The sequence below is a fragment of the Gopherus evgoodei genome, chromosome 20, assembly GCF_007399415.2.
Source record: "Gopherus evgoodei ecotype Sinaloan lineage chromosome 20, rGopEvg1_v1.p, whole genome shotgun sequence".
Taxonomy (NCBI): domain Eukaryota; kingdom Metazoa; phylum Chordata; order Testudines; family Testudinidae; genus Gopherus; species Gopherus evgoodei.
Window position 1 is genome coordinate 19,195,296 of NC_044341.1, and position 27,011 is coordinate 19,222,306.

The 27,011-nt window shown below is 42.6% G+C and overlaps 1 protein-coding gene and 1 long non-coding RNA gene across 4 annotated transcripts in view; one reads left to right on the forward strand and one right to left on the reverse strand.

Moving 5' to 3' along the window:
• Positions 1–27,011, forward strand: part of KDM1A (lysine demethylase 1A) — a 164,936-nt gene that overhangs the window by 21,290 nt on the left and 116,635 nt on the right. For 2 of the 3 annotated variants that reach the window (XM_030539424.1, XM_030539425.1), the window contains exons 2-4: positions 2,451–2,616; positions 10,911–10,970; positions 14,947–15,080. In XM_030539424.1, coding sequence (XP_030395284.1) covers positions 2,451–2,616; positions 10,911–10,970; positions 14,947–15,080 — 360 coding nt within the window. The remainder of the gene's footprint in view (positions 1–2,450; positions 2,617–10,910; positions 10,971–14,946; positions 15,081–27,011) is intronic. The other variant, XM_030539426.1, reaches the window with a different exon arrangement.
• On the reverse strand, positions 5,947–26,855 carry LOC115637798. Its single transcript, XR_003997353.1, has 4 exons — positions 26,845–26,855; positions 24,864–24,867; positions 19,957–19,966; positions 5,947–6,070 (listed from the first exon to the last, which is right to left on the reverse strand). It is a non-coding gene; the product is annotated as an uncharacterized LOC115637798 (long non-coding RNA).

Sequence of the window (27,011 nt, forward strand, 5' to 3'; positions counted from 1 at the left end):
AATATTATCTGTTAGGAAATACATTCCGATTGGTCACTGCCCTCGTGTCCCTGCACTGGTTAAATAGCATGAAGGACACCAACCTGCAGATCATGCGGTGCTGTCTCGCCCTACAGCCATATGACCTTCAGGTACTACATCGCCTTGGGAAGGTGGATGCCAACACTGAATTTTTTTAGTTTTTTATTTTTTTTGAGGATAAGTGTGGTGGAGGAGAGGAAGAGCCCCCAGTTTCTTAAAGGGGAGAGTGTTACGGTGTGAACTCACTACACACTGGATGGGGAAGGATTAACTCCTCACTGTGGGCTGAGGAAGACACACATCCACATACTGGGCATACTCCAGGTGTAGCTAGTATAAAAGAGAGCAGCCCAGCTCATTCTGTGTTGACCTTTGTGGAGGAAGGATGCTCCTTGCTGGCAGCCCCAGAGCAGCTGAAACCCCTGACCATGGAAGCCGGAGCTGCAGAGACTCAGGCTGATGCCCAAGTGCCACTGAACGCCAGAGAGGGATCAGAGTTACCGGGAACTGATGTGCCAAGAAGCCCAGAGACCCTGACAGTGCCTCAACTACAGCTCCAAAAGATATGGTAGGAAGTGACCCGGGGGGAACTAGCTATAGTCCAGTGGAAGTTGGTGAATTTCAGTTGGATTCCTGGGGACTCAGTGGTGGAACCCTCTGTTACTGTTAGGGGCCTGGGCTGGATCCAGGCAGAATGGATTCTAGAACAGTATAGACCCAAGAGGCATGATGTTTCTGAGCAAGTGTCAACCTAAAAAGCCAAATCTCTACATTTTGAGCTGCCTTTCTCTGCTGGTAAGAGTGTAGCCCGTTCTAACTTCTTTTAACTTTGTGTTAATGTTTTTATGAATGACACTATTTTAGCACCTTGGAAATTATCTTAGTTTTAAAGGAATCTGCCAGAAGGACTTTGAGTTTTGTGAATGTAAAAGGCTTGCAGTGTGGTGTAAACAGCCCCCAAATGCTTCCTTTACAGCCATAATCTTCATTTTTCCAAGTCTAGCTTATTGGCAAATATCCTAGTTCTTCTAACAGCAATTTTGATTTTTCAGAAGTCCAAAGAAGATATGGTAAGATCTGCATTGACTTTTGTCAAGCGCGAGTGAATCTGAGACACTTGAAAGCTCCTGGTGTTGTGATATTCATGGTTTTGACAAAGCTCCTTTTGAGTCAGTCAGTGTCTGTGAGCATCAGTTTCTTATGTGGAAGGTAATTTCCTTGCTGACTAACTTCAGATCACAGAGTGAGCTACTTAGAGTGACTGATCATCTTATATCAAATTTTATAGGGATGAAGCGATACTGCAGTTGTATCCTAAATTTCTTCCTATCTTTTTCTGAGCATTACAAGAGAGATGCAAGAGTTATCTGACCTCAAAGATGTGTGAGTTCCGTCTTTAGTGAGCTAATCATCCTGCCAGCATTCCTTCACATGCATGTGTATCTGTGTCAGTGAGGCCCTATTCTCAACTTGATGTTGAAAAAGCCCTTTTTAAAAAAAACCCTAAATCTCTAGTATATGATGTTCATTGACACAGTTTCCTGTCAAGCATTCCTCTAAGTGAAGCTGCCTAGTCTCCTGCCTTTAAATAAGTTACTTTCTTGAATGTCATCTCATACAGCATTCACTTGTTCATCTTAATTTGTGGCTTTTGTTTTTAGTGAGGAGGTCTGTTTTCACTAAGTGGTTTTTATCCCAAAAAACCTCATGGTTTTTCTTCAGAAAAACTTCATATGATCTGGCCATTGCTTCATGCTTCAAGGAAACTTTTTGGGTTATGTTCTAAAGGGATCTGAGATACTGATGGTTGGAATGTGTTTGATGAAACTTGCACTCAGTTACTTCTGTCTGAGGATCAAAATCCCTGAGAGTGATTCCACCCTGTGTAGTGCTAAAACATCAGCCCTAATAAAGGGATTCCTGTTTGGAGTCCTTTTTCAAAGAAGAATTAACAGGTAATGTCACATGTTCTCTAGTGGGCATTCTGGGAGCCTTCCAGGAGGTTTTCTCAAAGATTCACAATCCTATATGAAAAGGTATGAGACCTTTTAGTCCTTTCACTGTGGTCCTGCTCTAAACGCCCATAAACTGGCAAATTTGTAATGCAAAACTGTCCTCTTGCAGTATCTAAGACTAAGAAGATCACCACTTTAAGCTGAATTTTTGTGGGTGGTTTCTTAACATTGTTTCCAATGCCTGCTTTAGTAGTCAGGTTTTAGAGTGGTAGCTGTATCACCAAAAAGCACATGGAGTACTTGTGGCACCTTAGAGACTAACAAATTTATTTGAGCATAAGCTTTCCTGAGCTTATGCTCAAATAAATGTGTTAGTTTCTAAGGTGCCACAAGTACTCCTCATTCTTTTTGTTTTAGTAGTAAAACCCATTGTCTTGTTTGGTCTTGATTACCCTGTGACTGTGCTGTTTGCAGGTGGAGTACAGGGAGATGGATGAGAGTCTTGCAAACCTCTCTGAAGATGAATATTACTCTGAGGAGGAGAGAAATGCTAAAGCTGAGAAAGAGAAAAAGATACCACCACCACCGCCACCAGCCCCTCCAGAAGAAGAGAATGAGAGCGAGCCAGAAGAGCCATCTGGTGAGTGGTGAACCAACTCTTCTAAAAGGTAGCACCTGCACTGTTTCAGTTGCAGAAACTTGTGGTCATTCAGGTACAGCATCATGACCACTGGGTTCAGTTTAGCTCTAGTATGAAGGAAAAAGATGTCTGTCCTATGAAACTTCCTTTGCTGGTCTGTGTGTGAAAAGAGGCTAGAGAAATGCATCGGATCAGATTGCCATCTTCTAGTCTTGTGTCAGTGTGCATGATGAGACTGCAAACTGAGACAAATCTTTAGTGCTAGGTTTTCTGTCTTTGAATGCTTGTCTAGATAAACAGTTGCTTGTCAAAACAGCTGCTGTTTCCTAGGCTGGCACATCTGCTCATATGCAAATATTCATTCTGTTTGTCTTCTGTGGGTAAAGATGCCAGAAATTACTGGGTGAATTCTGTGATGTGTGCTATGCAGGAGATCAGACTAGTTCAGTGATTCTCAAACTGTGGGTCGAGACCCCAAAGTGGGTCACGATCCAGTTTTAATGGGGTCGCTAGGGCTGGTGTTAAGACTTGCTGGGGCCCAGGCTTGAATCCCACTGCCCAGGGCTGAAGCTGAATCCTGTGCCTCACCATCTGGGGCCGAAGGCTTCAGCTCTGGGTGGCAGGGCTCAGGTTACAGGTCCCCAACCTGGGGCTGAAACCCTTTGGTCTCTCTCTCCCCCCCGCCCTCCCCCAAGGCAGTGAGGCTCAGGCTTCAGCTTTGGACTTCCCGCCCAGGGCAGTGAGGCTTGGGCTTTGGCCCTCCCACCCAGGGTGGCAGGAGTCAGGCTGGCTCAGGCTTCAGTCCCCACTCTGGAGTCATATAATTTTTGTTGTCTGAAGGGAATCACGGTGCAATGAAGTTTGAGAACCACTGGACTGGTTGATGATAATGGTCCCTTCATGGCTTAAATTGCAAATCTGTAGACCTGTATTTTTATATTTCTCGACAAATTCTGTTTGCATAAACCTTACTGCTTTCCTCCCTGCCTTTTGGTAAAGGTGAAAGGTCCCCTTTAGAAAAAGGAAGAGGAGTGCAAGTATGCTTAGACTTTACATTTATGAAATTGTGTGGCTGTTTTCTGTGCCCTGTGTCAATCCTAGTTTCTCAGAAGAAAGCACCTGTAAGGCATTTACTGGTAGTTAAGAGTACGAGTGCTGCTCAATACATGCTCTGTGCCTTTAGGTTTACCCAAAAAAACCATTTACCCTTGTATTTCTATATCTCCCTTATGAATTAAGTCATCCTTTTTTAAATTCTGCCTTCAGGAGAGAGGCTTTAAATGTGTAGTGGCTTTTGGTTTTACATTTCAGTCATTGCCTGTGTAATACTTGCAGCCTTGTCAGTTACCTGTTGATATAGAGATCTTCCTCCCATCTGCTTCTCACAGAGGATGGTGACCGAACTTGCAAGCCATTGAGGTTGCAGATGGATCTTCCCAGCTTGACATTAGTTTGATGAGGATTATCACCCAAAGCTTCAGTAAATGTTAAACTCTAATTGTGTGTGATCTGGGTGATGCTAAGTAGATCCTGAACCCTGAAATCTCACTTTGCTCAGGCAATAGGAATGTGCCCTGCTGCTGAAACATAATCCAAAGAGGGAAAAGAATTTTTGTAGGAGTGAAAAAGTTCAGTGATTTAGTTGGGGTTGATTCTGCTTTGAGCAGGGGGTTGGACTAATGACCTCCTGAGGTCTCTTCCAACCCTAATCTTCTATGATTCTAAGTTAAAATGATAACGATCTTTATGTATGCAGTGGTGTTGTAGCTGTGTTGCTCCTAGGTTATTAGAGAGACAAAGTGGGTGAGGATAGTGCCCTTTATTGGACCGACTTCTTTAGTGAGAGAGACAAGCTATCGAGCACACACAGAGCTCTTCTCCAATAAAGATATTCCCTCACCCATCTTGTCTTTTACTTCATTATGGCCAATCTCTGCCAAAAGTGTTGTTTTAATATGTGCAGTTAAGAAGTCTGCTGGATAAATGCCTAAGTTAGAACACATTGCATGAGTGTAATCATCATTTCAGTACAAAATTAATGCATTTCACAATTGTTTTTAAGATACCACAAATTCACTATGTATGTCTAAGCATGACCCTTTGGTACTGTTCTGTGAACAACCAAAACAGCACTCAGTGCAGTATATCGCAAGAGCAAGAAAAATATTGAGAATTGGCAGTTTGACATACACCTCTGTACAGATAAATGTATACGCTGCGCATTTCTTTTGGCGGCAGGTAGAGTACATACCGTCATAGTCCTACTCCTGTCTCCCGCAGTGAGGTGTGGCTTTTAGGCAAATAAAGAAAGCCTGAAGGGTGTGGGTAAGAGTGCAAGTAGGTACCCTGCCCTACTTGCTTTCTGCTTACCCAAGCCGTGCCTTCGTGTCTACACTGCTATTTTGAGCTGCTGCTGTAGCTTTTCCCTGATGCTTCCCCGTAACCAGAGCCTTTCAGTGGCCCATGTAGGTTCAGAGGGCAGCATGGAAACAGCCAGCATTTCACTGCAGCATATAGTTTGTGTAGCTAAGTGCTGTCGTCAGTAGCATATAGTATAGTTGTAGTTTTAGATGCACAGTAACTCAGTCAACGTTGTAGTTATGTTCCTGAAAAATGCTACTTGAAGCGAAATGATAAGCGAATCCAATGTCCCCATACGAATTAATGTAAACGAGGAGGGTTGGGTTCCAGGGAAATTTATTCTCTCTCACTCACACACACACACACTCACACACTCTTAAATAAACAATTTAATACTGTCCAAAGCAATGGTGATTGTGAAGCTTGGTGGTAAAGTCAGAGGGTGGGATATTTCCCTGGGAATGCCTTGCTGCTAAATGATGAACTTTGCTGAGCCCTCAAGGGTTAACACGTTGTTAATGTAGCCCCACATTCTACAAGGCAGTTTGAATGAAGGGAGGGGAGACAGCATGGCAGAGAGAGACAGTCGAGCAGAGTGTGTGAGAGAGAAATGTGCATTTCACCTTCAAGTATGCTGACTCCACTCTAAGTACACTGCCTTTTTAAGCAGATCAGCAAGTTGAGACAATGCTGGCAGCAGCTAAAGTCCCTCTGTCCTGAGCCCTGTTGCCCCACCCCCACACAGCAAGCAGGAGACTCCTGGGAGCAGCTCCAAGGCAGAGGGCAGGAGCAGCACACAGCAGTCTGGGGAGGGACAGCTGAGCAGCCTGGCAATTGATAGCCTGCTGGGCAGGTGCTGCACAGGGAACTTAGGGGAGCGGGGAGCTGATGGGGGGCTGCTGGTCCACCCTGGTTCCAAGTCCCCACCAGCTAGCTCCAATGAGTTGCTCTTTCTGCAAGCGGTGGACAAAGCAGGCAGCTGCCAAACAACGTTATAAGGGAGCTTTGTGCAATTTTAAACAAGCATGTTCTCTGATTGATCAGCAAGGAAACAGTGTTAACCTGGATGACTTTAAGTGAGGAGTTACTGTATCTTGTTTTTAAAACGTGCTACATTTCAGGCAGTTTTGTCCTATCTTTGTTGTATTAGCTGCCCTTGGAACATGCAAAAAACATTGACACATGCTGAGCTTGTGAAGAAAGACTAACTAGAAGAGCTTCTTCCCATAGCCAATCTCTAGCCTTTTTCGCTCTATTTGTAAAACATGCCTAATTATGCATTTTGGTGAGCATGTCATTTTAGCTGTTAGGATACAGCAAACATAAAAAATGAAAACATTTGCTGCTATGCTGTGAGCGTAGACTTGCTGAAAACTCTTCATCCAAACAATACTAACAGCAAACTCAGGAACTCTATTCCACATTCAATTGATAGCTTTTTCTAATATATATTTTCTCACTTTGGTAACCTGTGTCTCATCCCATTCACCTCAATGAAGCATGAAATTTAAAGCTTAATTAGGAATATTATGTTAGGAATAAAAAGCTTATAAGGAAATTAAAGGTGGCAAGTACAGTAATGGTAGATTAGCATTGCACAGCTAAAATTTAAAAAATCAGAAAATGCAGAACCTAGTTTCTGCATCACTATTAACTTGGCTGCATTGCATGATCTGTGTTTTATTATACTTAGTATTATAAACAAATATTAATCAATGTGGAAGCAAGCAGAGAGGACTAGGAAGTAAAATAGGTATGAAGTGGACAATGTTGATCTTACTGTAAGAACAATTTGCATTTCTTAACAAATTGTAAATTTTGCAAGCTTAACATTCATTAGCTTTTCATTTAACAATGAAAACTATTTTGCAACCTAGCTATTTGTTTACTATCTCTTGGAACAGCAAAGTAAAGTCAATTAAGTGTCCTCCACCCTGTGATAACACAGCTTAGAAGGTAGCAAAGCTCTGGGCCTTGTTTAGGATGTGGTGGGTGTGCTGTTTGGGGACAATTTTCAGATGTTCTGGCATAGCTGGACCAGTGGAACATTTTGGAATTGCAAACTTTAACAAAGAAGACTCTCAGTATTATAAAACAGCTTTCAGAGGGATATTTAATAATTAAAGTTACTTTTAAAATATTGTGTTAGAAGCTTAATTTCACTTTTTTCCAAGGTAGGGGAACTAGCACAGTTGAAAAGAGTAGAGGGAGGTTTTACAGGTTTTTCTGTTACCGATCTAATTATGTCTGTTAAAGTACCGTATATACTCAAGCATAAGTCGGTTCGTTTATAAGCCACTGCCCCCTCTCGCCCCCCCAGATGGATAAGTAAAAATGGAAAATTTTTACAACCTGTTCATAAGCCGACCCTATAATTCAGGGGTCAGCAAACTTTGGCTCCTGGGTCATCAGGATAAGCCACCAGGGGGCTGAGATGGTTGGTTTATTTTGAGCGTCCGCAGGCACAGAGGTAAACTGAAGTAAACAAAGTGTCCCTGGCCAGAACAGCAACTGGTGGGGAAATTTTTTGTGTGGGGAGAGTAACCTCTATGACACTCCCCCCCCCACATGACCCCACCCAAGCCCGGGACCCCCACCCTCTCCCCATCCCATCCCATCCCTTCCCACCTTTTCTGGGGAGGGCCAGGGGAGAATGTCTCTGGCCTGGCTGTAACTGCTCCAGTGGGCCGGACTGGGCGGCGCGGCCGCAGCTGCTTTGGAGGTTGGAGGGAGAACAGCATGGCCAGAAGCTGGCCCCGCCTCTTCCCTTCTGTCTCTGCTGGCTGTGCTGCCTCTCCTTGCTCCCTCTGTTGGGGGGGAGGGGATGAGTCCCACCTCTTCTTCTCTATACCCATTCATAAGCCAACCCTCTTCTCTGGTGCTTCCCTTTTTTACTAAAAAAAATTCAGCTTATGAACAAGTATAAACAGTCTATCTGAGTTATTGGATACCACTATACTCCTTTAAATTAAGCAACCTTTTATCTTTTTTTCTCCCCTCCTTTGGGTTTTTCTTCTCTGCCTTCATCAACTTGGGAGTTTATCCTATTTTTTCCCCATTTCTTGTGGCTTCTGTCCCCACTCAGACCCCATTTGTCTAGTCCTCGGCCAGCCTTTTTAGTTTGTGGTAAGTAATGTTTATAGCTGGTGCTTACTAAGGGAGAACAAGGTTGAATCTGCTCCATAGTAATGTACTGTTGCTTGTCCACAGTGGCAGCTCTGTGCTCTTTCTCATCTGATTTGTCTTCCTTCTTTCTTACGTTTAAACTGAGCATGAAATTTTAGGCCTCCTATGCTACTTTCCCACTGCCTTTATTTGAAGACTGTTGGTGACTGGTACCGTTTTGCTATTGTTTCTCTTGTATGAATGAGAGCAAAGTAAAATGGATTCTTCTACCTACCTCCTTCTCCTTGACTACTTTTCAGAACACTCCACTTTACTCCTCTTCCCACCCACCTCTAGAGGCAGAGGCTCCTGAATTTTCTCCTCTGCATATAGTTTGTTCAGCTGGAGCGATGTGACGTTGACAAAGATTGTGTCAGTTTCAGTTTGTTGGTGCTCTGGAAAAGGCAGCAGGAGCATAATCTTCCCCCTGTGGAAGATTAGGCCTTTCTCTGATATACAGTACATCTACCTCCTTGTTCTCAAAAATGTATTTTAAAATCTGAGCTGTGTTCCAGTAACTCTAAACTTTATTTGTGCTCAGAAAATGACTTGTTGCTAACCGTACAAGACAGGAGTGGGTCTCTCTGAACTAGTATTGAAAACATTTGACTGTTGTAAGTGTAAATACAAAGCATAACACATTCTGTAATAGCACAAAGATGTTCTCAGTACTATCTACTCTGGTTGTCAACACCAGTTCAGAGAGACTGATAGTTGACAGCCAGTAAAAGCAAGAGATCTATTTCCTAGTGTACACAAGGCATGAGTGTGTGACTTGATATGCAAATAAACTCTTTGTGGTTTAGAGGCATTCTCTTACTATATGGTTGTGGAGCTCTGAGCACAGTAGCCGCCCCCCCCCCCCTTTCTGATTGGGACTGCTGAGTGCTCATTTATTATTCATTCAAATAACTTTTAGCTCAAGCTCTCTAAAAAATTAGCAGTAGGTATAAAAATTTTCAGCACCTTTTCCCCAACAATAGTCGTCTGGTTAACTAGTAAGCAAGTAAATCTTAGTCCTCTACTTCAGATGAGTGAAAATGTGTGTGCAGCACCTGCTATGGGCCATTACAGGTGGATCAGCATCTCCAGCAGAAAATGTGTAGTTAACTCACATTTCTCCTAGGAGACTGACTCTTGGTTACATTGGAACTGGAGTGCCCTAAAACTCTCAGTCTGGGTAGCAACTTCTGTGGGATTCTTTATAGAGTTGTATTGTTCAGATTTCCCTTCTTGTGTGTTTCCTATTGTTTGTTTTCATTTTATGTGTAGACTTGGGGTGCTGTGAAGTTCAGAGTGCACTTTCAACATACAAAAGCATGCAAATATCTGATTCACCATGCCATTTTTATTGGGGACTAGATTTGGAGCAGGAGGTAAACTTTAAAATTTGTATGTTGTTAGGATGTCAGAGACTCTCCTTAAGAGCTTCAAACTGTATCCCAACTGCTACAAAAGGATCCCCCAACCCTAACAAGCAATCTTACCCAGTGTTCTGTACCTCAGGAGGGCCATAACTGTGTGATCTACTTGAGGATGTCACATTGAGCCATCATGATCTGAGAGAGGCTACTGTCCCATTCGGCACTGTGAGCCCTAGAAGTCTTTTCCATTGAGCCTAGGAGATTTGTTCTTTAGGAACTCTGCTGAGTGTTGGGACATTACCATGAAGCATTCTGGTTTGAAGGAGCCTCGAAATAAGTCTAGACTACCAAATGGTGCTTGGATATCTTCAAATCATTCCACTACTTCCTGCTCTTTGGAGCTGAGAAGATGTATAGACAGAACCATCCAATCATAGAAGCATATCTTCTGTGAGCAAAATTGAGGTAGTTCCTCCAATAGAGATTTAGTGATGCATGAGAAGGGGGCTTATAAAGGCTTGCTCCTATAGGCATCACATTCATACCTATCCCTGTTCCTAAAATTACTCAAGTTTCCAATTAGTATTTTTATTCAGGCAGGACTGCTATCCAGGACTTTTATGTAAGCTGATGTAATTTTGAGGCCTCATCACATCTTTCCGCTGGTTGCTTTGCATTTCCTTACGCATCCAGCTCTGGATATAGTGAAAGTTCACCGTAAGGTATTTAAAGTACTTTGTAACTCAGTGTGTAGATGTCCACATCAGTGCTCTGTGGGTCAACAGTATTGACACGCTCTGCTGCTAGGGTTGTTATAGTGTTCTAATGGATTGTAAGTGCACCAAGGGCATTGAAGCAGATATTGTTGGGCTGAACCTTGCATGGTTCGTACTTCAAGGAAGGGTTTAGGGAAGAGAAGGAAGAGGCTCTCTTGAAAATAATAGATGCTTTTCAGAATGGTTCACTCTATCCCATTTCAGTTGGAGAGTGCAGGGATATCCAGGGCAAGATTATCAAATTCTTGCAGTTTTAGACCCCTAGGCTCTCAATGTACCCATCCAACCAATCTTCAAACTGGTAGTAAGAAGTGTAATCTTATTATTCCACTCCCAGCTATTAATAAAGCTGATCATAAGTATTTAGCCACCAGGAATGCTACATACTGTGTGCTTCTACCTTTCCCACAAGAGTGATTTAAAGAGTTCCAATAACAAGGATAAAACTTTAGAATACTACAAAGTTTGGTGCCCTGGACCTATATTCCAGAAGATGGAATTCTCAGAAAATGTGTTTAGTTAGTTGGTGAAGTTTAATACTTAAATCGCCAACTGCCAGGCCTTTATGTCCAAATATGATTTTAACTTATGGAGTAAGGTCCCTGAGTTCTCCTCTTTCCTTCCACAGGGCAAGCAGGAGGACTTCAAGACGACAATTCTGGAGGGTATGGAGACGGCCAAGCATCAGGTGAGGGTGGCGTTTGATGCTTGCCACTTAATAGCAAGAGCCGCCAAATGAGGGATTGATGCTTGCAAGTGCGCATGGGTGTGGGTGTTCAGACTTTAGCAAGAGGTATAGGAGACATTTACTCCTCTTTGAGAAAGGGAGGAATCTCTCTTCTAATTGCAGTTGAAGGCTATAGTGACTAAGTAAATGGAAAGTAAAACTACACTGAAATCCCTCAGGCCGATCTCTCATCCCTCCACTCCTCTCCATGTTCAGAGGAGACCAAACATGGGAAAGGGTACTTCCTGCTTAGCCAGCTTTTACCTATTAGAATGGTACTGAGCTCCAGGCTTCAGTGTGCTAGGCCCTTTTCTAATACTCTTGAAACCCATATATTTTTGAGAGGATTGAGTTCATGAGCAATTTCCCAGCATTTGGCACAGAAGACTTACCTATGGGCTAGGTTAGTCCACGTTTTAATAACTAGCTCATGAATTAGAGCCAACATTTGATCCTACGTATCGATATAAAGGGGAATGCATTTAGCTTGTAATCCCCACCAATTGCTTTCTTTATTTTTAAGTACTTTCAAAATGCTACCAAAATGTTCATCTTCCTCAAACCATGCCACTGTATGCCTGTGCCACCTGAGGAGTGAGGCATGGGGTTTTAATCAAAGTAGTTATGAGTCACGAGATCCATTCCAGACTGTGAAGAAGTAAACCTCTTGGAAGCAAATACAAAATTCAAGGTATCTCAGGGGTTCACCCTCACCCATTCTAAATGAAGGAACCTGGTTATGTTTTGGATCTTGGTATCAGCACATATAGAGATCCCTTTTTAAATATTTCAGACTTACAGAGGGGACATAGTGCTTTTTTTGCCCTGGACTTTTTGACTCTGCATTTTGCAAATGATACATATGTTACATCAGTATCAAATTGTTTCTGGGAGTGTGCTTTACCCACTTGGATGGATGAATGAATGATTACTAATTCCTGGAAATTGTCAAAAGAGTGCAGAATGTGTTGCCTTGAATACTGAAGGAGTTTTTCGTCTGAAAATGTCCCAGTAAGGTGTGTGGTGTGGATTGATTTTTATTTATTTATTTATTTATTTATTTATTTTTAATGGAGCACTGGCCAACAGATTCCTTTTGGGATGTGTCCTGTGAGGAAGGAGAATACCAACATGCAGATTGGGTTAAATATTCATGAATGGTTGGTACTGTAGTCAGGAAGTAATAAATCTGTGTGTGTTTGTAAAAGAGAGGAGAGCAGAGGAGAATCTGTGGTAGTGAACCACCTTAATCATAAAGAGATGCACAGAAAAACTGTCAAAGACAAGTGTGTGTGAATCCTCCAGGAAGAGACTCTTCCATTCCTTGTTGAGATCTTTCATAAAGCATGGTTCATGTAAGAGTAGAGGGGGAATAGTTTAACCTACCTGAAGGTGATCTAAATTTAGCCTGCTCAATTGCAAGAAATCCACTAGAAGAGTGTTTGTTTTTAAGTGAGCTCTTCTGGTTGGTGAGCCATATTAAAATATTTTACTGGTGTCTGTGGATTATATTTTACACCTATTCCATTCTGATCTTCAGATCTGTTTCTTCAGTATCCATCTTAGTTCACAAACAAGATAAAAGTAAAGATTTCTGCTCAGCTTTTAATTATGGAAGCTTATCAAAGACAACTTGTTTCTGTGACCTTTTAATTTAAAGCCTATAGTCTCATGAGATGCAAACATGGCCTTAGGGGAAAAAAACCCTGCTTGGACCATCCCTATAAATCCGTTTGTAGGAACTGAAGATTTTCTTTTTAAGGTTCTTTATAGCTGCAGGAGCTTTATTTCTCAAAACTGGTGAAACACAAACTCTGCTGACTGTCCATATTCGGTGGAAAGGAGATTTGGTATATGTATCTAGATTCTTTCCAAAGGTTTTATTGGGAATTTTGCATTAGTTGTTTGGACAACATGCTTGGTGCTATGTCTTTTCAGAAAGTCTCTAGTTAATCCCTTTGTTTCCAGTAAAAACTCTTAAAACAGTCTAGTCAGTATGTTTGGCATTTGTTCAGTTTGTCTCTAAGAGCCATGTTTTAAAACCTTTTTTCTCACTGTTACTTGGTGTTATGGGCACTTAATCTCTGGTAGTCAGTTCTGCTAAAGGTAATACAGGGGCTGATGGATAGCTTCAGGTTGGTTCACTTGACAGTATATGTAGGGTACTTTTACTATACATGCACAGTGAATCTCATATTTATAGACGGATGGAAAATAGCTATAGAGTAGCCCATCCTCTGGGCTAGTAAACACTTACTACCCAAGGAATTGATCTTCTACCCTCTACAATAGGGGACTTTTTTCAATAGCCTAATAGATATTGCTGTCAGGAAATCTTACTTGATATTCAACCTAGTTTTTCCAGTTTTTATTTTCAGTTTATACTGCTAAATAATCCCCCTTGTCTACGCTCCACAGTTATATGCCTCTGTGGTGTTTAGATCCTGCCAATGATTAGTCAGTTGTCTTCACTCTTAGTTTTCATTCAGTCAAGCTATTCATAGTTAGCTCTTTTTTAATCTTTCCTCATAAATCACTCGTCAGCCCCTTAATAGTTTTCTTTAAGTTCCTTCAAATTGGTCTTCATCTTTTTGGTATAAAAATGCTCAGAACAGTTTCACCAGACTTGCAGAAATGATAATTTCTCTCCCACCACCTTCCCATTCGGTAACATGGTGCCTCTGCCCATCCAACCTAAAATCATGCAGATGTTCGTTTTCATAACACACTGCAAAGTCATATTTAATTTGATGCCTTCCACCATCTCTCTTAGTCAATACTGATGCTGGAATTGTTCATTTCAGTATCATTTCATTACCTGTGGTTTGGCATTTTTTCCTTGGATATATTAGCTTGTATTTTTCTAGTTTAGCTTCTTTTCTGTTTATATTTCTAACCTTTCTAGGTCACCTGGTATTTTAAAATTGACCTTAGTGACATTTGCCTCTCAATGTATTTTTTGTCCTGCTTTTTGTGCCTGTAAGATGTACCTTTAAAGTGAAGTCCAGATGTGCCCTTTCCTTTTATGCAGAAATGTCTGTTTTTGTGCACTTTTTTGGTGACTTGTGTGTAGTTAGTTTGTGTTCTACTGTAATTTAAGGAATACGGTCTAGTTAATAGTATTGTTCTTGCAGTTTTCTGTAAGCTGTGATTTCCATTTGTTCCCAAAATATTAATGTTCAGGTGCTTTAATTGGACACCATCTTTGTATATAGAGACACGACTCATAGTTCGTGTCCAGCAGTAGACTTTAAGCATTGCATTATCTAGGAAAAGATAGAATTCCTTTCTTTTATTTCACTCAGGAAAATATAGCAGTCTCTTGCATGGATCTATACTCCATTGCTGTACACATTATGAGTATGCTGGTTAGGCTAAAGGGATGGACTGTGGGGTTTCTCTAGATTTAGTTAAAGAAGGCAGTGTTTGTCAGTGTTAATCTAGACAAACCCTTAGAAGCTGGAGAGCAGATGTGAGGAACCTATACATTGTCCTCTTCGTGGTTTACAGCTCTCTTGGCTTAGGAGGGTCTCCTGGAGGTTTGTGGAGCTTTGAGAGAGAGATCGAAATCAGTTATTTCTTACTGATAAACAGTTTAGTTTTCTTTTCATATCTTTTTATTTCCTCACTTTTACTTGTTGCTTGTTTTCTAAATTCTGTGTTCTTTTGTAGTAGTGCTAGTGCTGTTGCCCAATTTTGATCTGTAACTCAAGGCACTGGCTGAGGTATTTTTGGCTTGCAGAAATAGACAAAAGAAGCTGGTGGAAGTGTAAAACGAAACCAGTTGGCGCATCATTATATATGGATATTCAAGGTGTCTTGACCAGGAGGGGATAGCTTTTTATTAAAAACACTAACATATCAATTACTTTTGGAATACTTGTTAGACACACCTTTTTTTACATTTTATTTATTTATTTATTTATTTATTGTGTAGGTGTGGAGGGTGCAGCTTTCCAGAGTAGACTTCCGCATGATCGTATGACCTCTCAAGAAGCTGCTTGTTTTCCAGACATCATCAGTGGCCCGCAGCAAACTCAGAAAGTGTTTCTGTACATCAGGAATCGCACAGTAAGTTCTTCTGTATTAGGAACGTTGATGGGAACATTTCCATATCTTTTTAATAATTTGCAAAGAACATCTGGATGGCTCTGTCTGGAGATTGCTTCTTGTGGTGATTGATGGTTTCTATGATGAGCTGCTCTATTTCAGAAACCTATCACAGAAAATCAATACAGATAGTTCTTATCCAGTTCTGGATTGAGGCATTCTTTTGAGGGACAGTATAGGCAAATCTGCACTGGTGTTGGACCTGTTGCTTGAATACCATGCACATTCTTAAGGTTACAAATAGAAGTCTCATATAAGATTTTCTTTTTCGAGTGTCCATAACTTTTTCAACTAGTTTCCTTTTGGGCAGAAATGTCTATGTTTAGTCTCAGCCTGTTGAGAAAATTAGTTAATTTTGTTGCATAAGAGGTCTGAAAACATTTTTACTTAAGGAAATTTAAGAAAAAATTGCTTATACATGGAACTCAAATGCCTAAATATTGAAACATTGAATTATGCATGTCTCTTGTCCTCAGTAAAGAACTTTCATTAAGTGAATCAAACTGATTCTGTGTCTGTTGCATTTATGTTTTAATTCAAAACATCATTCATGTAACTGAAAATGCTGAGGGTGGGGTTTTCAAATGTGACCAAGTCACTTCGGTGTTGGCTTGGCAACCTGGTCAATTGACCAGTAAAATAAGAGAGAGACAAGGTAGGTGAGTGTGGTATCTTTATCTGGACCAACTTCTGTTGGTGAAAGAGATGAACTTTTGAGCTACGCCTCTTCTTCCGGTCTCTGATGTCCTGGTACCAACATAGCTACAACAACACTGCAAATAGTCAGGTAATCTCAGCTGGCCACCTATTATTTGACTACGGTTAAATCTTTTCAGATTTTTCCAGCAAGAATGCCTTGATGTAGGCAGTAGTCTACCTTTTAGATTGCATCATGATGCCATATGTTAGCAAGCTTACTTAAAAGTTTGTGATTGCTCACCTTACTACATGCTAATGCCATCTGTTGCGGGGGGGAAAAGGTGAACTAATTGAAAGGTGAGCATCTTGATTTGCTGAGATCTTCTAGACCAAACTCAGCTCTGTGTCAGCTGTCCCGGAGGTGTTCATTATCTCGGTGAACATGTTCTCCCACATTCTCTTTCTCCTCCTAATCACTGAAAGCCTGCTTTCAGGTGTTGATAATACACACATTTTCAGCTGTCAGTCATGGGAAAAACTAAAGGAGCCACTGTACATGAATAAAATGTTTCCATAGCAAGGCCATTTTCATTTACCCCCCCCCCCCCAAAAAACAACAACAACAACAAACACTTACTACAACAGGTGTAAGCCATGACATAGTCAGAATCTGTAGCCATTCACTGTTCCATTTTGCTGTCCAGCCACAGTGAGTAGCTCTCTTCCTCTTCCACCCCCCCCCCCGCCCCCGGATCAAGGGTGACTGTCCTTTTAATGAAGTTTATGGCAGGCTCATGTCGGGAGCAGAGGTAGCTAGTCGAACAATTGGCCTTCCCTATAGGAGGACCACAGGAAGCTGTTTATGAAGCGGGGGGGGGGGGAGGGGAACGGACGACGGATGACCTTTTCACTCCCGAATTGTGGAATCTTTCATGTGGGGCCCCAGTCCCCTATCAGCCACTTTAAACTTGCCGACCCATGCGGAGCACAGTAAAGGCACATTAGTGGCCGCATGATTTGGCGATCCGGAATATGAGGGAGTCGGTTGGGTCTACATGCTCTCTTTTTTCCTTGTAAGAGCTCTTTTAATGAGAACTTCCCCCATTTCCTCTAGGCAACCCTATGTGATATCAGTCTCCTGAGGGTAACAGAAGTGGAAAGGAAGAGGATGCTGCAAGCATCTGGGTATAGACGCGGTCCTTGGGCTGCTATACTGTGTACTGCAATGATGCTAGCAGAATTAATTCAGGGGTTGCATGGGAAAGTGTTCTACCATGTTGGAAGAAATAAGACTGCCCTGCCCAGAAACCTTCTGCAAAGGATTGCAGAGTACGTCCATGAAAGTTTCCTAGAGATATCCATGGAGGATTCCTGGGCTTTCCCAGTCCACATAAACAGTCTTTTCTGGGGCCACTCTCAGTGTTGCTGGAGTGGCCTCTTATAAACAGAGAACCACAGCACCTTGCTGTATACTGACCAGAGGAGGTGCCTTCCCCAACATCGTGGTCGGCCACCGTGATGTTCTGCAACCTACAGGGCTCCAGAGTTAAAAATATTTCTGGCTGTCAGGGAGAATGGACCCATTTTCCATTACCTGTCTCCCATTCTCTTCCTCCTTGTCTTCCTCATCCACTATATTGTCCTCTCTGTTGTCTCTAGACTGTCACACCTGTGAGGTGTCCACGTTGCTTGCAGGGGTATTGGTAGGGTCACCCCCAAGAGTTGCATGCATCTTGTTGTAGAACCAGCATATGTGGGGTTCGGCACTAGAATGACTGTTCGCCTCCCTTGCCTTCTGGGACATTTGGCAAAGTACTTTTTTATTTTTATACGGCACTGCTGTGTGTCCCTCGTGTAGCCCATCTCTTCCCATTCCACGAGTGATTTTTGCATAGATATCAGCATTTCTTCTGCTGGATCGGAGCTCTGCCTGCACAGACTCGTCTCCCCACACAGCGATGAGACCTACCACCTCCTGGGCAGACCAGGCTGGAGCGCATTTGGGGCATGTAGTCTCAATGATCAGCTATGCTGGCATGTTCCCAATACTTATCAAACAGGAAATGAGAAATCAAAAGTTCCCAGGGCTTTAGCAGGGGAGAGCCTGTTTCCTGTGTAGCAGAGTTGAGAATGATCTCCAGAGCAGTCACAGATGAACATTGTGGGACACCACCTGAAGACCAATTAAGTCAAATTATACAACGCTGCATCTGCACTGCCTCGCAGTCGACCCACAAAAATCAAACTAAGTGCTATGCCTCTCGCAGAGGTGGATTATAGAAGTCGACAGAGGTGATTCAGATTGGCGTAAAGGACCCAGTAGTGTAGACACATACATTAACAGGTTGACTTAAGGTGACTTTGACCTAACTTTTTAGTGTAATGGTGCTGAGAGAGGGCATCATGCCTGAAAACATCTTAGTTGGCTAGAATCTTCTGAAATAGCAGGAGTTAAAAATTGACCTGAATGGAACTGATACTTAATAATCTAGAGAGCATTTCTGAAATCATGAGACATTAATAAGTGATATAACTTATGCAGAGTTAAGGAAAGGCAAAATAATTTGTATGGAATTTTTTACCGTGTGTGACTCTAAGCCCTCCTGTATTCATACCCTATACACTACTGCAATGAGAGTTGTACAAACTATTCTTTGAGAAGTATCATTTGAAAACTAATAACACGCTGGTCAAGATCCTTGTGGCATATGTGTGATAATGCTGCATGTGAAGTTATGGATGACCTCTGATATGTTTCAGAGTCTCTTTGAACAAGGTAGAAACCGGTCTACATAGGCCTTGAATACAAAGGAAGCAGGGTGACCAGTGACAATGAAATTGCAGTTTACCTATGCAGTAAACAGAACCATCAAAACTCACAAAGTGGTTGGGAAGTTGACATATCTGGATCATAGACAAGCAAATACAGTTCTTTAACCAGTTTGGTCATCAGACAGAGACAGTGAAGGTACATTTACATCAAAGGTTAATCTCCTCCTCTTGTTAGCTTGATGGAGAAAACCACTCAACTATCACTGCTGGATGGAGACTTTTTACCCCCAGAAAGCCTTCCTGCTTCTTGAAGCAGAACCCATGCCTGTTGGAGTTTTACTGGACCATAAAAAGAGAACTGGATAAATTCATGGTTAAGTCCATAAATGGCTATTAGACATGATGGGTAAGGAATGGTGTCCCTAGCCTGTGTTTGTCAGAGGATGGAGATGGATGGCAGGAGAGAGATCACTTGGTCATTACCTGTTAGGTTTACTCCTTCTGGGGCACCTGGCATTGGCCGCTGTCGATAGACAGATACTGGGCTAGATGGACCTTTGGTCTGACCCGGTATGGCCGTTCTTATGGTATGAGTAGTTAACCAGTTATCTTTCACTTAAGAAGACAAGGGAAACCAGCGCTCATACTTCTGTGGAAGGGCCTGACTGGGAGATTGTGACGAAGTGGGACTGTTCTTAGTGTTTCCTCTGAATACTGTGTGGGTGCCTTAGTTTCCCCTATGCATTTCTTAAGTCTCTAATGTGCATAAACGGCCGCCACTCTGTATCCTGGTAACAAATGGCTGGGGCCCTTCCCCCTGCTAGGGAATAGCTAAAGGTGAACAAAGAGGTCAGGTCACCTCCTGGTCCGGGAAAGGAACTCAGTAGAGAAGGAGGGGCTGGAGGGGTTTCAGTTTGGAACTGTCTGGGAACGGGAAATGAGGGCAGGTGGGATTGTCTGGCTCACTGGGCTCCAGAATGGACCCGGCTGAGGGATCCTGTTCTCTGTGCCTACAAGCTCTGTTTTAGACCGTGTTCCTGTCATCTAGTAAACCTCTGTTTTACTGGCTGGCTGACTGAGAGTCATGTATGACTGCGAAGTTGGGGTTTCGTGCAGGACCTTCTGGCTTCCCCAGGACCCCGCCTGGGCGGACTCACTGTGGGAAGCGCACAGAGGGGCATATGCTGAATGGTCCAAGGTCAGACCCAGGAGGTGAAGCCATGTGAGCTTCTTGCCCTGAAGACAGTCTGCTCCATGGAAGAGGAAGCTCCCCAAAGTCCTGACTGGCTTTGTGGGGAGCAGTTCCAGATTGTTGCCTGGGGACTCCGTAACAGAGACCTTCGGCCATTTGGATGAATTAAATTATCTTAAACAAAGACTGTGCCTTGCTAGATTAAGCTTTAGACTTTTAGATGAATGTTTTCACTTTTATTTGTCTGTAACCATCTCTGCCTTGTTTTTTGGGTTTTTTTTTTTTTTTAAACTTGGCATCACGTCTTGATTGATAAACTTTTTATTTATTTCTTTTTTTAATCTAAACCAAACCAGTGCTGTGTTTTCTGTTTAAAGGACAAAACAAGTGATCCAAGAGAGGGCTGGACACTTCAGGCTAGACCGTTTTGGGAAAATTTGGGATTGGGGTGTGTTCGGGTCACTTGGCTAGTAGTAACCAAGGCTGGTGGAGACCAGAGCGTGCCTGTGGTGTAACGAGCAGGGTGCTGGAGTCAGTGTTACTGAATGAGGGCTGCTTATCATACAGACACTCAGTGACTGCTTGTGTGGTGGCTGCGAGCATCCTGACAAGGGAGCTACAGCAGCAGAGCATTTTAAGGCACTCAGGGTTTTCATTTTAACATTTCTTGTTCCCTTTCCTTTAACTGAAGAGAGTTAATTGAGATGAGATGAGGCTAGTACTGCTGTTAGCTTGATCCTGTTTTATCTCAAATGGGTTTTTGGCTTCATCTGAAGGTCGGTAGGGGTGGTGATGTCATCCAGATTCCTCTCTATGGTCCAGTCTGGCTAGGACATCCCTCAGGATTGGGATGAATATCCAGTGTCCCAATAGACAGTGTGTGGGGATGCGGGGGGAAGAGCGGGGGGCATCTAGGCTGATGAAGCTCACTTCAGTAGCCATAGTGTTTTCCTCCATATTCTTTCCCCAAAGTCTCTTTCTTTAAGGACGTACAAAGAGAGTGATGAGTGGAATAGTCCATCCCCTCACTATTTTGTCCACTGATTAAGCCTAATACCCAACACACCAACTTTCATTCATTAATTTCTAGTTCCATATCTTCTGCTTTTACCAAGTATGATTTCAGCATAGTCCTTGAGTTATTTTAACAGTCTTTTTTGTTTGGACTAATTTTAGTCTCCGGGTCTCTTGTACCTGCTTGTACCCCTCAATTATTTGTAGGGGAATTCTGTGCTAAAAAACTTAAAAATTTGGTGCACAATATTTTAAAATTCTGCAGTATTCTGAATATTTTATTTGTCAAAATAACACAGTACAATTATGCCAGTTTAAATCATTTTGGTAATTTATTTCAAAATATAGATCAGCAAGGATGTCTGTCACAATGCAGACGAAAAAAAAGATTCAAGAAATGTTTTTTGACAAATAGATTCCTTACTAGGCATATTAATACTGAACTTTGAGTAATTCATTTAAACTACAATACAGAAACATATTTCCTGAACCCTCAGAATATGTGCATAGGATTGGGAGAGCCGGGGTAATGGAGGAGCTGAGTGAGGAAAATAATTGCTAGGAAGGAGCCTGGGAGTGAACTTGAAGGGTGCCTGGGTGTTAGCAGGAGAAGTGTGGAATTTTTTTTGTGGAGGGGAGGAGGGAAGAGGAGTTGTTAGGGAGATGGTGAGCCTCCCCCATGCGACACTGGGTGACCCTTAATCTGTCCCATTCAGTCAGGTACATCTGCCTCCATCCCCTGCACCCCCTGTGTCTCTTCAACCCCACTCCCATTCAGCCGTTGGCTCAATGCTGTCACCATACTAGCTCCTGTGCCCCTGTGCCATTCATAACTCAGTTATTACACTATTTTTAAAGGTAGGAAAGCACGCTACACCTGAGATCTATGTATGTTCCATACTTCATATTTTAATGTTGAGTTGTTTTGCAATATCCTACAAAGAGAAAGTTGCAGTGTTTTTTTTTTGTTTGTTTGTTGTTTTTTTAAGTGGTGCACTGTTTTGCCCACCTTCCCAAACTCAATGTTTGAAGGATTTTGTTCACTGTGAGACAGAAATCAAATATAAAAAACTCTAGCACAAAATGTCAGTGTTTAGAGGAGCATCTAGGGGAGATCTAAAGCAGTGCTTCTCAAACTATCTGATGTGGGGGACCGGCAATTTTTTTTTCCAGTGTGCCAGGGACCGATGCCATATTATTATCCTATTCGATGCTCTTATGAGGAAACTCGCCGCGGACCGGCAGCCGATGGCTCACAGACCGGCACTGGTTCACAGACCACCACTTTGAGAATCACTGGTCTAGAGGGTTTTGCCAGGAAACATATTTTAAGGACTCTAGTGCTTGAGTCATGAGGATGCAAAAAAGTCCTGAATTTTCTCTTGCTGAATTACTCTGAAAATGTCTCCCAAGGACTTTCTCAAATCTCCTTTCCTTCTCCTTTATGTAAAAAAATAAATCAATCATCTTTGTACTAAAGTAACAGGGGATAGCCATGTTAGTCTGTATCCCCAAAAACGAGGCTGGTGGCACCTTAAAAACTAGTAGATTTATTTAGGCATAAGCTTTTGTGGGTAAAACACCAGTTCTTCAGATGCACCTGCAGCAGTGGTGTTTTACCCAAGAAAGCTTATGCCCAAATAAATCTGTTAGTCTTTAAGGTGTCACCAGACTCTTTGTCATCTTTGCACTGATGCTGGGCATGGAAGCATTCAGATGATGAAGTTAGCGGGGTTCCAAAGAGGATGGAGCTAGGCTGTTCTCAGTGGTACCAGATGACAGCACAAGGAGCAGTGGTCTCAAGTTGCAGTGGGGGCGGTCTAGGTTGGATATTAGGGAAAAAAATGTCACTAGGAGGGTGGTGAATCACTGGAATGGGTTCCCTAGGGAGGCACTGGAATCTCCATCCTTAGAGGTTTTTAAGGCCCAGCTTGACAAAGCCCTGGCTGGGATGATTTAGTTGGTGTTGGTCCTACTTTGAGCAGGGGGTTGAACTAGATAATCTCCTGAGGTCTCTTCCAACTCTAATCTTCTATAATTCTTTTATGAAGTTGTCAAAAAGTTGAGTGAGAGAAAACTGCATTTAAAATGGGGATTCTTGCAATTTTTAGCTCTTCTCTAGTATAAATATAGCGGAGTCTGCTGTGTTTTTTTCCTTTACAGTTAGAACAATGATTGGTGACATATTGATGAGACTTGGCGAAATTTGTTGTCCACAAACTTTGGTAGATTCTTGAGTGAGACACTGAATGTGGTTCTGTCCCTCTGCATTTCAGAGCAGAAAGCTGTTGTATGCTTCCCCGGCAAGGTTTGGTTTGTAATGAACACTCTCCTCCTAATTTTATGTTTTGCTGACACACAAATTATAGTATACAAACAAGGGTGTATATCTGTGTATAGAGAATACATAATATATCCTAAGGATTTTATTATTGTGAGTTTGGGATGGCCATCACATATTTTGTTTAATTCCACAAATTATACAGAGGAACTGCTAGAATATTTGGAATGTGTAAAGAGTATATGCTCATATTTCCACAATATCTCCACCCATCACAAATACCCCTACACAAATGTGTGTGTTCTTACACTTTCATATCTCATTAAACCTTGGGGAAAGATGCATGATCAGAGATTTCTTTAATTTTAACAGTTAATTCTCCAATTATGTCATTGCTGAGCATACTTGAACCCCTCACAGCTCCTAGTGGTGACCAGACTGTTCATGTGCCATTTTCAGAGGCCAAGGCTACAGGGGCAAAGCTAGACTTTCCATGTAGTGGCTGCTTCCAGCTGCTCCAGAGTAGGGCCAGCCACTGAAACTGAAAGCAGGGTGCCAATCTCTCCTGTACTCTGTGCTCTCCTTTTCTCTCCCCCCCCCCCTTGCACCCAGACATCATGGAGGAGGAAGCCATCTGACTTGAATGCAGAGGGAATGAAAGCCATACCAGGAAGTAGATTGAGACAGATAAGTCTGGTTAGATGGTCTGGAAAGGGTGAGAAGCTGGGAGGATAGAAAAAGATTAGGACCGTGCTTTTCATCTTTAGAGCTCAAAGCTCTTTACAATGGACCTTAGTCGTATTATCCCTGTATGTAAAAATGGGGAAGCTGAGGCACTGGAATGGCAAGGAGACTGGGAGCTGGTGGGGGTGAGACTGTGACTGTGGATGGCAATGCTGCTTTGGATGCTAGGCAGTCACTTAAACTAAACTTTTCATAGGTGGTCACTAGTTGTGTAATCCTCATTTTTGGGCTATCTGACTTGAAACCCTTGGGGACAAGGTGAGTGAGAGATCTTTTGTTGGACCAGCTTTTGTTGACGAGAAATAAGCTTTCAATCTTACACAGCTCTATGAAAGCCATAGAAAAAACTCAGAAGGAAAAATAATTGTGTTCACAGCAGGGTTTGATTAGTGTGCAGTAAATAAGGATTAACGTCATACATTAAACAATGAGGATAAAACAACGTTGAATAGCTGCTCATTAAGTAAGCACTGTTCATTTTGTGCACTGAATGAGGTTGGTCTTGTGGTAAAAGTAGTATGGGATCATGTAACTAATTACCATAGTGCATATGCACAAGGAGGCTTAATTCTGGTACTTTTGAGTGCTTGGCTTGCAATTGTAATTTTTTTTAAGATTGTGTGTAATGTTAAATCAGATCCGGAATGTTTTTAATTTCAGTGGACATGGATTAGTGTTCTCAGGGTATGTCTACACTACGGGATTATTCCGATTTTACATAAACTGGTTTTGTAAAACAGATTGTATAAAGTCGAATGCACATGGCCACACTAAGCACATTAATTCGGCAGTGTGCTTCCATGTACTGAGGCTAGCATCGATTTCCAGAGCATTGCACTGTCCTGTAGCTATCCCATAGTTCCCGCAGCCTCCCCCGCCCACTGGAATTCTGGGTTGAGATCCCAATGCAAAAACAGTGTCGCGGGTGATTCTAGGTAAATGTCGTTACTCATTCCTTCCTCCATGAAAGCAACGGCAGACAATCATTTCGTGCCCTTTTTCCCTGGATTGCCCTGGCAGACGCCATAGCACGGCAACCATGGAGCCCGTTTTGCCTTTTGTCACTGTCACAGTATGTCTACTGAATGCTGCTGACAGACACGGTACTGCAGTGCTACAGAGCAGCATTCATTTGCCTTTGCAAGGTAGCAGAGACGGTTACCAACCCTATTGCACCATCTGCCATGCCATTGTAAATTGGCAATGAGATGATGGTTATCAGTCGTTGTGTACCATCTGCTGCTGTCATGGGTGCTCCTGGCTGACCTTCGCTGAGGTCGGCTGGGGGAGCAAAGGCAAAAATGGGAATGAATCCCCGGGTCATTCCCTTCTTTATGTTTTGTCTAAAAATAGAGTCTGTCCTGCTAGAATATGGGGCAAGTGTACTAGAGAAACAGAGAGCATAGCTGCTCCATGTCAGAGCCCCAGAGATCCCGCAGAAATGATGAGCTGCATGCCATTCTAGGGGGTGCCCCTGCAACAACCCCACCCGTTGCTTCCCTCCTCCCCCAACCCTCCTGGGCTACCGTGGCAGTGTTCCCCCATTTGTGTGATGAAGTAATAAAGAATGCAGGAATAAGAAACATTGACTTTTTAGTGAGATAAAATGAGGGGGAAGAAGCCTCCGGCTGCTATGGTAGTCCATGCAGTACAGAATCTTTACTTTAGACATGAAGGGGGGCGCTGATAGAGCTCAGCCTCTAGTTGCTATGATGAGAACGGTTACCAGCCGTTCTGTACCATCTGCTGGGGATGAATGGGAGTCATTCCCATTTTTACTCAGGTGCCCCCGGCCGACCTGACCGAGGCCAGCCAGGAGCACTCAAGGGCTGATGATGCCGATGGATAGCAGTCATATTCTACCATCTGCCACCGGGAAGGGGATGCTGGTGTTCAGCGCTACAGCAGCCTGTCTACCAGCAGCATGCAGTAGACATAGGGTGACATTGGAAAAAAAGGCGAGAAACTTTTTTTCCCCCTTTTCTTTTGGGAGGGGGGAAGGGTGTAAATTGACGACATATACCCTGAAAATGTTTTTGACCCTTCAGGCATTGGGAGCTCAGCCAATAATGCAAATGCTTTTCTGAGACTGCGGGGACTGTAGGATAGCTGGAGTCCTCAGTACCCCCTCCCTCCCTCCATGAATGTCCATTTGATTCTTTGGCTTTCCGTTATGCTTGTCACACAGCACTGTGGTGTGGCCTCTGTCTATCATAGCCTGGAGATTTTTTCAAATGCTTTGTCATTTTGTCTTCTGTAACGGAGCTCTGATAGAACAGATTTGTCTCCCCATACAGCGATCAGATCCAGTATCTCCCGTACGGTCCCTGCTGGAGCTCTTTTTGGATTTGGGACTGCATCGCCACCCGTGCTGACCAGAGCTCCACGCTGGGCAAACAGGAAATGAAATTCAAAAGTTCGCAGGGCTTTTCCTGTCTACCTGGCCACTGCATCCAAGTTCAGATCGCTTTCCAGAGCGGTCACAATGGTGCACTGTGGGATACCGCCCGGAGGCCAATACCATCGATTTGTGGCCACACTGACCCTAATCTGACATGGCAATATCAATTTCAGCGCTACTCCTCTCATCGGGGAGGAGTACAGAAATCAGTTTAAAGAGCCCTTTATATCGATATAAAGGGCCTCGTTGTGTGGACAGGTGCAAGGTTAAATTGGTTTAACGCTGCTAAATTCAGTTTAAACGCATAATGTAGACCAGGCCTTAGTGTAGGTGAGATGGCTAACGGTGTAAGATAAATGCAGTTTATCATATGATCTTGCAGCTGATTGCGTGAATAGCACTACAATATATGTGATATGTATATAAACACAGTGTTACAAAGAAACTACATTGGAAGGATGCTGGGGTTGCAAAGTCAAGAACTCAAAAGTTGGGAAATACCTATGCAACCTTAATTTGGCTTGCTTGTGTGCATGTCATCATTTATTATGGAAAGTGTTGTGGCTCTTCCATTTTGCAACCTTAATGTGTGTTTTTCATAGGCTTTCTTGTAAATAGGTTGGGGAGATCAATAATAATATGTGCTTTGTCTTATTTGAGATGGTATGTGGATATAAAGCACTACATTCAAGCATACTTTAAGAATATCAGAAAGGTATAATAGAAAGATAAATCTGCATTATTTACTTCTTGGCTATGCGACAGCAATACAAAAATTTAAATTCTTCTTTTGAATTCTTATGAGTTGAAACTTCATTACAACATTAAAGATTTTTCTGTGTGTGTGTG